This window comes from Cotesia glomerata, linkage group LG5 (genome assembly GCF_020080835.1).
Source record: "Cotesia glomerata isolate CgM1 linkage group LG5, MPM_Cglom_v2.3, whole genome shotgun sequence".
NCBI classification, from domain to species: Eukaryota; Metazoa; Arthropoda; class Insecta; order Hymenoptera; family Braconidae; genus Cotesia; species Cotesia glomerata.
Window position 1 is genome coordinate 17,753,895 of NC_058162.1, and position 13,510 is coordinate 17,767,404.

Here is a 13,510-nt window from a genome sequence, read left to right on the forward strand (position 1 = left end):
ATGCCGAGATACTGCGTCGGATTAAAAAAGATGTCCCACCAGATCAGACCCGTGACGTCGTTGACAAGGTTCAAAAGACGAATGATGGGAATATGCTCATTACGCTTTCCAGAAAGACCGCAGACAGAGGACAAGCTTTGCTGAAGACCATCAAGAGCATCCTTAAAGAAGAAGCGCAAGTCATCTGTAAAGGCCCAGAGGAACAGCTTGAAATCCGGGACATTGACGACGAAACAACTAAAGACGATGTCCGGAAGGCCTTACAAGAGGCAGCTGGAAATGACTACGAAATACCTGAAGATGTCATTAAAATTCGTCCGGCCTACAGAGGTACTCAAACTGCTTCGGTACGATTGCCAGCAGCAATAGTGCAGAAGATACTTGGAAAGACAGGCAAAATAAGGATTGGCTGGGTAAATTGTCGTGTCAGAGCAATTAAGACACCATTACGATGCTATAAGTGCTGGCACTTTGGGCACACTACTGCCCAATGTAAAAGCGAAGTCGAGCGATCTGGGCTTTGCATCAAATGTGGGCAAACAGGTCATCAAGCTGCTCAATGCCAAAATAAAGTGAAATGTGCGTTATGTACGGAAAAACCTGGCTCTCAGGACACTGCTCACCGGTCTGGTTCTGGCCGATGTCCAGTCTTTCAAGAAGCACTCCAGAAGCTGACAAATAAACGAACATGAGGATACTGCAGCTTAACATCAATCACTGCAAAGCTGCGCATGACCTGCTTATGCAGACAGTACGGGAATTAAAGCTCGACGTTGTGTCTTTATCGGAGCCATATAAACATTTAGCTGGACAACCTTGGGAGACGGATATCACCACGAAAGCTGTGATCTGGGCTTGTGGTAAGCTGCCTTTCCAGAGTGTAGCTACCAATGGCAGCGCTGGCTTTGTAGCAGCATCAGTAGATGGCATCCGTTTTTACAGCTGCTACGCACCACCTAGCCTCTCAATTGCTGAGTTTACTGACTTCTTGGATCGACTGACCGAGGACGCGAAGCAACATCATCCAGTGGCGATAGCCGGGGACTTTAACGCCTGGGCAGTGGACTGGGGCAGTAAGCAGACTAATGCACGAGGAAGAGAGCTGCTAGAAGCTCTTTCTACACTAGATGTAGTCTTGCTCAACAGTGGTGACACGCCGACCTACACCGAAGGTGACGCAAGCTCGATTGTAGACGTCACTTTTGTCAGTACCAGCCTTGCTAAAGGTAACACTAACTGGAAGTTACTGGACATCTACACTGCCAGTGACCATCATGCGATACTCTGGGAAACGTCAAACGACCAGAACCTCCGGGGGCCTATCAAGCAATTTAACACCGTCGGTTGAAAGGTGAAATCTCTTGACCCAGAAGTATTGCTAACAGCCTTCGATAGTGATCCGATAGAGACTGGATGTGCAGAAGAACATACTAAGGCTCTGATGATGCGAGTAACACAAGCTTGTGATGCCAGTATGCCTCGCAAACGTGTGATGAATTCAAGACCTGCGGTACACTGGTGGAATGATCATATCAGCAACCTCCGTAAAGAGTGTCATCGAAAGAGAAGAATATCACAGCGTGGCTATCAACGACCTTACTCTGCAGTGCTGATCGCAGAGTACAAAAAAGCTCGTCGTGAACTTAATAAGGCCATAAAAGAGAGCAAAAGAAGATGCTGGAAAGAGCTCATATACGAGGTCGACAAAGACGTGTGGGGTCGGCCGTATAAGGTGGTCATGACGCACCTGAAGAAACAACAAATGCCGTCACCTACGTGTCCCCAACTCCTTCAGAAAATCGTCACTGCGCTGTTTCCACAGCAACACAGTCTCAATTATCAGTCAACGCAAGATGAACTGGACGACATTCCACCTGTCACTGAAGAAGAATTGTTGGAGGCCTGTAATCGGGTAGGAAATAATAAAGCGCCGGAATTGGACGGAATCCCTAATATAGCCTTGAAAACCATCATAAAGGCAGCACCAACATTATTTCTAGACGCTTACAACGCATGCCTCAAGGAGGGGACTTTTCCTCGTAAGTGGAAACAGCAACGGTTAGTACTTTTACCTAAAGGAAAGAAACCGCCAGAAGAACCGTCATCTTACCGACCACTCTGCATGCTAGATACGGCGGGTAAGATATTTGAGCGTATCATCCATCAGCGAATAGATGCAGTAGTCGACCCACTCTTGGCAGACAACCAGTATGGATTCCGGAAAGGACGATCAACCCTGGACGCGATCAACCTGGTTGTTAATACGGCCAAAGAGGCAATCGCAGGAACTAGATGGAAGGGTGGAACGAAGAAGTACTGCCTGGTGGCTGCCTTGGACATCAAAAATGCTTTCAATTCCGCTAATTGGGACTGCATCATGCAAGCTCTCGACGAGAAGAACGTGCCAACATATCTTCGCAGACTAGTGATTAGCTATTTTACAGATAGAGTGCTGAAATACGATACAAAGAATGGTCCAAAAGAGTATGATATAACCGGTGGTGTGCCACAGGGCTCTGTTCTTGGTCCACTTCTGTGGAATATCATGTATGACGGGCTCCTGAGACTGAAGCTTCCAAGATGTGTCAAACTGGTAGCGTTTGCGGATGATGTTGCCGCAGTGATCGTCGCCAAACACCTCGACGAGATTCAACATCTGTTTGACATCACTTTTGAGAAGATCAACCAGTGGATGGATACAGTGAACCTACAACTGGCCAAGCAGAAGACCGAAGAAGTGCTTATTACCAGCCGAAAAGAAGTTGAAACAATTAAGATTAATGTCGGTGACCGAGAAATCACATCACAACCATTTATCCGTTATCTGGGAGTGATGCTGGATGCACGACTCAACTTCAAACAGCAGGTGGAACATGTCAGTGCCAAAGCGTCAGTAGTGAGGGCTAGTCTCGCACGGCTGATGCCTAACATAGGAGGCTACTATTGTCATCAGTAGTCACATCAGTGCTCACTTACGGAATATCCATTTGGGCAGATGCACTGGAAACCCAAGAATCATGGAGAAAAGCTGGACCAATATACCGACTGAGTGCCCTACGAGTAGCTAGTGCCTTCCGCACTATATCAGAAGAAGCAGTGTGCGTCATTGCTGGAACCCTACCTCTTAGAGTTCTAGCAGAGGAAAGACGGGCCCTTTACCAACGAAAAAGGTCAACTGCACTGAGCCCGGAAGAACTTAGAATTGAAGAACGGCAGAAGAGCATAGGCCGATGGCAACTACAATGGGATGCTGCAGAGAAGGGTAGGTGGACGCACCGTCTCATACCTCGGGTCGACATTTGGCTTATACACCTGCACAAATTTAGCACCCCATCGAAGGACTTTTGAACTCAAAATGACCTTAATCGATAGGTCTACGTTAGGTCTGTATAGGTCCACCATCATTTTTGTTAGGTCACCTATAGTTTTTTTATAAATAATTTTTTAAATTTTGCAAAAAAAAAATTACATCTTAGCATCTCATTTAAACGGAAACTCATTTATCTTTATATTTCTGCATTCTTTATCGTTAGGTCAGTATTGGTCTATAGTTTTTGCTTTTATATTATTCATTTAATTCTTTTTATTAACAATTATAAATAATTTATCACTGGCGCATGCGCTCAACGCATCTAGTCATAGCATGGTGCGAAATTTAAAGTTTTTTCGTTCCGTTTTCATTACGTCAATAAAAAAATTAATTAAACTACAAACTGCTCTCATAGCGTATAATTCCTAGCTATTTCACGTAAAAACTGAATAATTGGTATGGTACTGGCCATATCAAAGCAAATTTTAAGGGAGTTGGGAAAGAACGGATAGGGGAAAGGGGGGGACCTACTCAGTGGGAATTTTTCCGTAATTGAAAAAATAATCAGACAGCCCAGACTGGGAATCGAACCCAGATCTCTCGGTTATGCGCCAAGGGCTCTACCAGTTAAGCTATCCGAGACAAGTACTGACTATTTTATTCAGTCACGTATATAAGACCCACTGTGATTGTGGGTCATTTACCTATTAGTATGACCATTTGAAAGATAACAAGTTCTTATGAACTTTTTTTTTAAACATAACTATTGCATCTAGTGTCTTAATTTTTTAAGGATACATGTGAAGATATATGATAAAAAAATAATATAATTTTTAAATTAAAAAATTTTAATTTCAACCAGTGATTCGCAATCAGCCAAGGCTCTAAAAAAAAGTCTCCCCACTGCCGCGATGATTTGTGCCATTTACAGTGCCTGGAATAGGAAAAAATTAAAAAGTTCCTGAAACTAGAGGATGTTACCCGTACGAAAACGAATCGAAATTTATTAAAATGACGGATTATGAAAAAAAGTTTTGAAATTTCGCGTGAACATTTGATAATTTTTTTGCCTGTTAGTCACATTTTTTATTCAATCAGAAAACTGGAATTCTCCGGTACCGAGAAACATGTATAGAAAAAGCTGAAAAATAAGCAAGTACTCTTCAGATATGACTGTAACTCTTGTACTATGTTTAACCGCTAGGAAAAGGACCTAGTCACATACTTATAAGAAGAATTGCGCCTTCGGGCTTAATCGTTACAACTCGGGAATAATCGTATCACGCTATGGCCGTCGCCCATGCGCGCCTTGGTGAGCGGTAGAGAAGCCGGCTCACGTGGCCGGCTGCAACAGTTGTGCTTGGACTTTTGTACTAGTACGACTACTCTGTGCGAATCAATTCTGATATTTCTTACTTACATCTCACTTTCATTTAAATATTAAAATTATTCATTAAATATAAATAATTATATTAGCTTCAATTATACTTTAAATTCTCAATTCATTTAAATCAGTTTAATAGTTCAGTGAATTAACATAAATAAAATCAAGTAAATTTATTTAGTGACGCCACGCGGCCATTACGCGCCACCGTTAACAAAGGATTGCATCAGCCACGCGGCTTTAGTCAATCCATAATTGACGCGTGATACTAACAATTAATTACATTAAATTAGTTATTGATATTTAATTACGATCTTATTTAATTTAGCTTATAAATAATTAAATTCCAACTTCAAATCATTTGACTAATTTCTACACTAAAAACATCAAACTCAATTGACTAACATTCTGTTATCAATTGAATATTATTTGCTCTCACCTTGAGACAATTGAACATTAATAGATCTCACTCTGAGATAGTTCAAAGTGATTAGATATTACTAGCTCCCACCTTGGGACTTGTCTAATTCAAATTATCGATAATCTTCTATCTAAGGCGGTTGAGCTCACCCCTATTGCGTTATTGCAACGTAATTTTACACATTCACACTTACACATACACAATTTACTTGTATAATTTCATCAAGGAGGTTTTTTCCCAGCCTAGCTGGGTTTTCCTCCTTTGGGGACAAATAAATTCTTCGAAATTGTTCCCCAAAAAATCCAAGTATATTTATTTAATTTCCTAATCCCAACTTTATCGTATAATTTAAAACAATTACGGGAATTATCCGCATTGGATAGTTTTCGACAAAACATTTGGTGCCTCCTGTGAGGTTTGAAGTGTACACGAACCCTGATTTGCGAAGACGAGCAAGACGTTCCGAAGATCCAATCACTATACCACCCAGCTGCTGCCAGCATCGTTGGACTTCAATACAAATAAGATAAGTCTTTAACACTAAATCATTTATAATATTAATTAATATATTATTTAATCATTTGATAATATATCCAACTTATTTATTTGTAATTTAATTAATTGTTTGACTTTGGCTGACTGATCGATTGTCACTTGGCAATCAATTCATCGGTCAACTAGTGCAATTGGTTATCATTCAAATATTTATTTACGTTATTATTTTAATTATTTACGTATAACTTAATTTAATTAATTAGTCGACAATTCACAATTAATTGATCATTGTCCGGTGATTAATTGTTGTGCAACAGAATAATTAATTATCAATTCTCAAATTATTTAATATTTAATTATAATTAATTATTTAAATTGTTTCTCAAATCAATTGATTACTGTAAGTGATCTATTTATTACAGAAATAAGATAATTAATTATCAATTGATATTTATTATTGTTATTTATTATTACTATTATTATCATATAAATTTATCGCAAAATGACTAAAACAAAAATGACTTTAGAACAAACACGTGTTCTATTAACTGCTAAAATTACCGCATTGAACGATGAATTAACAGCAAAGACCACAGACATTCAGACTGCTTCTTTACGTTTTCCTAAAATCGAAAAATGTTCGATCAGTACGATGCCAGTATCGACGAATTAGAAGTGAACAAACCTGAGGACCCAGAAATAGAACTCGCGGACGGAATTCGCAAAATTTATTACAATCTTGCAACTAAAATAAAAATTCCCAATCAAGATGTTCTCAATGCCACTATTCAAACTGCAATTAACGCTTCGACTCTTAATCGAACACTCGAGACTCAACGACTTACTAAGCTCCCTACCACGGATTTACCAAAATTCGATGGCAACTTTGAAAATTGGCTTTCTTTTAAAAATACATTTAAGACACTGATCGACGAACGTAAAGATTTAGATGATCTTAATAAGTTTATACCTTCGCGGATGTTTAACTGGTTCTGCTGCAAACAAGCTCGCGCTTTTGGATGCAAGTGCAGAAAACTATACACAGGCCTGGGACCTTTTAACAGAAACTTATCAGAAAGAGCGCGCTTTAGTTTTTAAACATTATGACGCTTTTTTAAATCTTAATTCAATATCAACCCCGACTAATGAAAATCTCACTAAATTCATAGATGATGCTCGACAACACTTAAATGATTTAAAATCATTAAAGGCAAACCCAACTGACGCATTTATAGTAAGATTATTAGAACTTAAATTACCAACAGAAATTAGAGACAAATGGGACGAAACGTACGAAGACGATAACACTCTCCCAACGTTTGACGCATTTAGCAAATTTATAATAAAAACTGCTTTCCGACTCAGTACACGTAAACCTAATAAACAGCGCGACTCCGATGGCTCCTTTAAAAGACGACGTAATGAATATTCGAGTAATAATTTCAAGAAACAAAAAACAGACTCACCAGTCCGAGCTTTAGTAACAACCACTTCTACTGCCTGTCCATGTTGTAAACTATCTCATCCGCTCTATAAATGTTATAAGTTTGATGCATTAACTATAGGAGAACGCATAAAATTTGTAAAATCTGCTAAACTTTGCAATAATTGTCTTCGCGAACACAAAGGAACTTGCCCTTCCAGTAGTAGATGTCAAACCTGTAAGAAATTCCATCATACCAAACTGCACATTCAACAAAAGACAGTTCAACAACCCTCTAATCCGAATACTTCAAAGAACAATGCCGTAAAATCCGAGTCACCTATTACTGTTACGACTGATAAGGGATCTACAGCTTGACTAGTAGTACACAACTATACGACAATTCTCAGAACACCGCGTTTCCAATTGATGATGAGCGCACTCATCCAGTTGCGTGATTCAACGGGTGGATTCATACAAGCTCGCGCTTTACTTGACACCTGTGCAACAGCTAATTTCATTACTGAAAATTTGTCTAGCAAATTAAAATTACCAATGCAAAACTGTTCTATTCCGATCGGGGCTGTTAATGGAATGCAAACCTTTTCAAAACATGTCGTTCAAATAAGTTGTAAATCTTTAAATAATAAATTTCAAAGATCATTATCATTTTTAACTGTTAACGAAATTGCAGAGCTGAGTCCAAATGAAATCTTTCCACGTAATAAAATAGACATACCTAAAAAGATAATACTTGCTGATCCGGAATTTCATATACCAAGACCCGTAGATGTCCTTATCGGTTCAGGTACCACACTTTCTCTTCTATCTGTCGGACAGATTAACTGCTCACAAAATGATTGTGATTTAATATTACAAAAAACGCAACTAGGATGGGTTGTAGCGGGAGGAGTCATTGACGACAAAAATATACTTTCTGTAACTTGTCAACTAACTGATCTGTCGAGTCAATTAACAAAATTCTGGACTATTGAAGACATAAGTTCTAGTGATTCTCGATCTATTGAGGATTCTACATGTGAGACTTATTATCAAAAACACTACTATTCGCGATACAGACGGTCGATATATAGTAAAACTACCCTTTCGCGCAGACGATGTCGAGTTCGGGAATTCCAAACAAAAGGCTCTAAATAGATTTCTGTCTTTACAGAAGAGATTAAATTCAGACTCATCATTAAAATCCGAATACAATAAAGTCATGAATGAATACATCAATCTTGGCCACATGGTACACGTACCGGATGATAGTGGACCAGGGTATTACATGCCCCATCATCCGATAATAAAAACATCCAGCACTACCACTAAGGTACGCGTTGTATTTGATGCTTCAGCTAAAACCGATAAAGGTATCTCCTTGAATGAAGTCTTACTAACAGGGCCTACTATACAAGATAATCTTTTCACCATTCTCTTACGTTTTCGCACTTTTGTCTATGCTATGACTTCTGATATCGCTCAAATGTATCGACAAATTTGCATACATCCGGATCATCATAAATTTCAACGAATCCTTTATTATCATAATGACAAAATTAGTACCTTTGAACTTAAACGAGTTACATTTGGGGTTTCTGCAGCTCCATTTCTAGCTATACGCACGGTAAATCAACTTGCTGATGACGAATCTCATAATTTTCCTGTAGCTTCAAAAATATTAAAACGAGATCTTTATGTCGACAACTTATTAACCGGATCCAATTCTTTGACCGAAATTTTAAAATTGCGTGACGAAATCATTCAACTAGTGCGAAAGGGTGGATTTGAACTCAGACAATGGGCTTCGAATCACCGACACGCACTGGATAATTTCGATCAAAGAACCTTAGATTTAGATTGTGCTATTAATGATGATCCTATCTCTAAAACTTTGGGCATAGCATGGAATTCTCTAACTGACGAATTTATCTATACAGTCAAATCAAACGATTCATCACGAAAAATAACTAAACGAACCATTTTATCTGACATTGCAAAAATTTTCGATCCTATCGGAATTCTCGGTCCTATTGTATTAGCGGCAAAAACCATCATTCAAGAATGTTGGAAATTAAAGGTCCATTGGGATGAAACGGTCCCACAAGAGTTGCATTTGCGCTGGTGTAAATTTGCTGAACAATTACCCCTAATCAAAGACTTTTCGGTTGAACGAAATATTTTAATTCCTGATCCGACTGACATACAACTGCATGGATTTTGTGATGCTAGTAGAGTAGGCTATGGTGCTTGCATTTATATAAGATCAGTGAATAAACATGGAGACGTGATCGTGAAATTAGTTTGTTCCAAATCTCGAGTTGCTCCCATTAAAGATGTTACAATTCCAAAATTAGAATTATGTGGAGCATTATTACTTGCTAAATTATATAAGGACACAATTCCTTCATTTAACTTTGACATATCTAAAGTCACATTTTGGTCTGATTCAACTATTGTACTTCAATGGCTCAAACGATCTCCCAGCACTCTCAAGGTCTTTGAAGCGAATCGCGTTACACAAATTCAAACCCTTTGCAGTAAAATCGAATGGCGACATGTCAGAACCAAGGATAACCCGGCAGATTGCTTATCTAGAGGTCAACTTCCTTCTGAATTTCTAAATAACAAAATGTGGTTGATAGGTCCTACGTGGCTATCACAGGATCCTCTCAACTGGCCTAACTTAAAGCCAACAGTTCTTTCCGAACTTCCTGGTGTTCGAAAAATTACTTGTTTACTAGCTTCCACTGACAATTTATTTAAACGGTTTTCATCATATTCTAAACTTATAAATTCTTTTTCCTATTGTTTGCGAATGTTAAAAGATAATCCATTCAAACACAAACCTTTAAACGTAGAAGAAAAATTATTAACTGAAATTAAAATCTTAACTCTGATTCAAAACGAACAATATTATGATGAAATCAAACAAATTAAAGAAACCGGAGAGACTAAAAATCTACGATTACGATGCCTTAATCCATTTATTGATTCAAACGGATTATTGAGAGTGGGAGGCCGTTTGAAACATGCTCCTATATCCTTTTCGAAAAAACATCCTATTTTATTACCTTCACGTCATTATGTTACGGATCTAATTATTAGAGAAACTCATGAAAGTTTGTATCATTCGGGTATACAAAGTACACTTTCAAATCTTAGACATAAGTTTTGGCTGCTAGATGGCAAAAATCAAGTACGTAAAATCATTAGACATTGCGTTAAATGCATTCGATATCAACCAATTCTCTTACAAAGTAAAATGGCCGATTTGCCTAGTTCTAGAGTCTCGGAATCTCCGCCTTTTTCTCACGTAGGAATTGATTATTTTGGACCTCTCTTTATCAAGGAACGTAAATTTCGAAACAGAACTAAAGTCAAGGTCTATGGATGTGTTTTTGTTTGCATGGCTACTAAGGCTGTACATTTAGAAATCGTAAGTGATTTAACTACCGAGGGTTTCTTAGGAGCTTTCGGACGTTTTATTGGTAGAAGAGGGGTTCCATCTCATGTATACTCTGATAATGGTACCAATTTTGTGGGTGCAAATAATCAATTAATAGAACTTTACCAACTATTCAACTCTAAGTCCCATCAGGACATTGTTAACAACTATGCCATAAAGAGAAACATTGTCTGGAAATTCAATCCACCTTTATCTCCTCATTTCGGGGGTATCTGGGAGGCGGCAGTCAAGTCATTTAAACACCATTTTAAACGAGTAGTGAAAGAACAACTTTTAACGTTTGAAGAATTAAATTCTCTGGCTATACAAATTGAATCTATATTAAATTCTCGTCCTCTATGTTCATTGTCAAGTGATCCTAATGATCCTATTGCTTTAACTCCTGCACACATTTTAATAGGTCGTCCTCTCACTATGCTACCTGAAAATGATTTTTCTGACGTTCCAGATAATAGACTAAGCTCATGGCAATTCACTGTCAAGGCGCGACAAGATTTCTGGAAACGCTGGTATTTGGAATACCTTCATGAGTTGCAGACCAGGCAAAAATGGGACTCCAATCGAGGGGATATTAAGGTCAATCAAATTGTCTTACTGATGGACAAAAACCAACCCTGTATGCGGTGGCAGCTGGGAGTAGTGATCGAGACTCATCCAGGAGAGGATAACATAACACGAGTGGCTTCAATTCGAACAGCTCAAGGCATATATAAACGGAATATTACTCTGTTATGTCCATTACCAATCAATTCTTAAAATCTGTAAATTCAAAATATTGTAATCATGTAATATCACTGATTGTAAACACTATTCATAATATCTTGCTCAACCTTCGCAACGGGGGGAGTATGTTTAACCGCTAGGAAAAGGACCTAGTCACATACTTATAAGAAGAATTGCGCCTTCGGGCTTAATCGTTACAACTCGGGAATAATCGTATCACGCTATGGCCGTCGCCCATGCGCGCCTTGGTGAGCGGTAGAGAAGCCGGCTCACGTGGCCGGCTGCAACAGTTGTGCTTGGACTTTTGTACTAGTACGACTACTCTGTGCGAATCAATTCTGATATTTCTTACTTACATCTCACTTTCATTTAAATATTAAAATTATTCATTAAATATAAATAATTATATTAGCTTCAATTATACTTTAAATTCTCAATTCATTTAAATCAGTTTAATAGTTCAGTGAATTAACATAAATAAAATCAAGTAAATTTATTTAGTGACGCCACGCGGCCATTACGCGCCACCGTTAACAAAGGATTGCATCAGCCACGCGGCTTTAGTCAATCCATAATTGACGCGTGATACTAACAATTAATTACATTAAATTAGTTATTGATATTTAATTACGATCTTATTTAATTTAGCTTATAAATAATTAAATTCCAACTTCAAATCATTTGACTAATTTCTACACTAAAAACATCAAACTCAATTGACTAACATTCTGTTATCAATTGAATATTATTTGCTCTCACCTTGAGACAATTGAACATTAATAGATCTCACTCTGAGATAGTTCAAAGTGATTAGATATTACTAGCTCCCACCTTGGGACTTGTCTAATTCAAATTATCGATAATCTTCTATCTAAGGCGGTTGAGCTCACCCCTATTGCGTTATTGCAACGTAATTTTACACATTCACACTTACACATACACAATTTACTTGTATAATTTCATCAAGGAGGTTTTTTCCCAGCCTAGCTGGGTTTTCCTCCTTTGGGGACAAATAAATTCTTCGAAATTGTTCCCCAAAAAATCCAAGTATATTTATTTAATTTCCTAATCCCAACTTTATCGTATAATTTAAAACAATTACGGGAATTATCCGCATTGGATAGTTTTCGACAAAACATGTACTATTTGACATATGCTCTTGAAATTTTAGTACATCATTTTTAAGAGTATAGATTATCAAAATATACAAAAAAATAGATTTTTTACCTTCATTTTATGAAAGTTTATAATTTTTAAAGTTTGGGAAGTGTTTAATTTTGGTCCTATTTTGAAAAATCGAGTTTTTATCAGATCTTTATGCTTAGATATCTTAGGAAATCATTCGTACTGCTATATTTTTGACTGGACGTTCGACCGTGAGTGTATGCATGAAAGTATTTATAAAAATGAAACCTTGTCGTGCAAAAAAAAATTTGTTTATTTTTTTCAACGACGCTTAAAAAACTGCATCTAATCCCATCAAGAACATGAATATTAAACAACGCGTTCGGAGGATATCGCAGTTTAAAAATTCCAAAAAAGTTTTCTGGCTATTAGAGTTGCAACATCAAAATACTGCCATAATGCTCTAGTTCAGTTGACGCAGAATTTTTGTCGTAGAACTTGAAATTTTATGAACAAAGTAAATCATTATGGGATTAACAAAGTAAATTATTATGGGCTTTAGATTAAAAAAAATTTAACTAAAAATTACCTTATATTTGATATAATATTTGGTCTCTGATATGATTTTTTCCTCAAATATATGTTTACATTACAATAAAAATTATGTATACATTAGGGTGTGCCAAAATGTAACTTCCTTGATGGACCTCTTAAAATTGAAATTTTGAGTTCCGCTTTTAAAAGCAGCTCTGTTTAGGTCTTTCCTAAGATATTTTGGGGTAAGACGATAAATTTGATTTTCATGGAATTTTTTAACTGGAGCTTAGTTTGGGCACTTCCGCTGAAAATTCAAATTTTGGCCGGAAGTGCCCAATTAAACCTCCTGCTAGAAATTCTATGAAAATCAAATCTATCGTCTTACCCCAAAATATCTTAGGAAAGCCCGGGAAAAAATGATTTTGCCTAATTATATATGGTTATATATAATATAACTTATATATAATTAGACCACGAAGGCTAGATAGAAGGAGGACGATCGTAATGTTAAAGTCGGGGTACAGAAAGCAGATACAGACGGCAGAGTGCGCTGTTGTTGCAAAGGTACTCACAGATTTAAACTGTAAAAAAACCTAATGGAGCGAAATTATTTCTGAAAAATA

General features: G+C 37.4%; 2 protein-coding genes across 2 annotated transcripts; both read left to right on the forward strand.

The window, feature by feature from the left end:
• Positions 1-5,415: 5,415 nt before the first annotated feature.
• Positions 5,416-11,360, forward strand: LOC123265772. The gene is made up of 2 exons (XM_044729662.1): positions 5,416-5,641; positions 8,206-11,360. The coding sequence occupies exon 2, from the start codon at positions 8,256-8,258 to the stop codon at positions 11,256-11,258; it is 3,003 nt and encodes a 1,000-aa protein (XP_044585597.1). The 5' UTR covers positions 5,416-5,641; positions 8,206-8,255; the 3' UTR covers positions 11,259-11,360.
• LOC123266078 lies at positions 7,466-8,191 on the forward strand. The gene has a single exon (XM_044730112.1). The coding sequence runs from the start codon at positions 7,466-7,468 to the stop codon at positions 8,189-8,191; it is 726 nt and encodes a 241-aa protein (XP_044586047.1).
• Positions 11,361-13,510: the final 2,150 nt, after the last annotated feature.

Bases quoted from the DNA above. Each gene is read 5' to 3' on its own strand.
- LOC123266078 (XM_044730112.1), top strand. From the start codon at position 7,466: ATGAGCGCACTCATCCAGTTGCGTGATTCAACGGGTGGATTCATACAA.
- LOC123265772 (XM_044729662.1), top strand. From the start codon at position 8,256: ATGAATGAATACATCAATCTTGGCCACATGGTACACGTACCGGATGAT.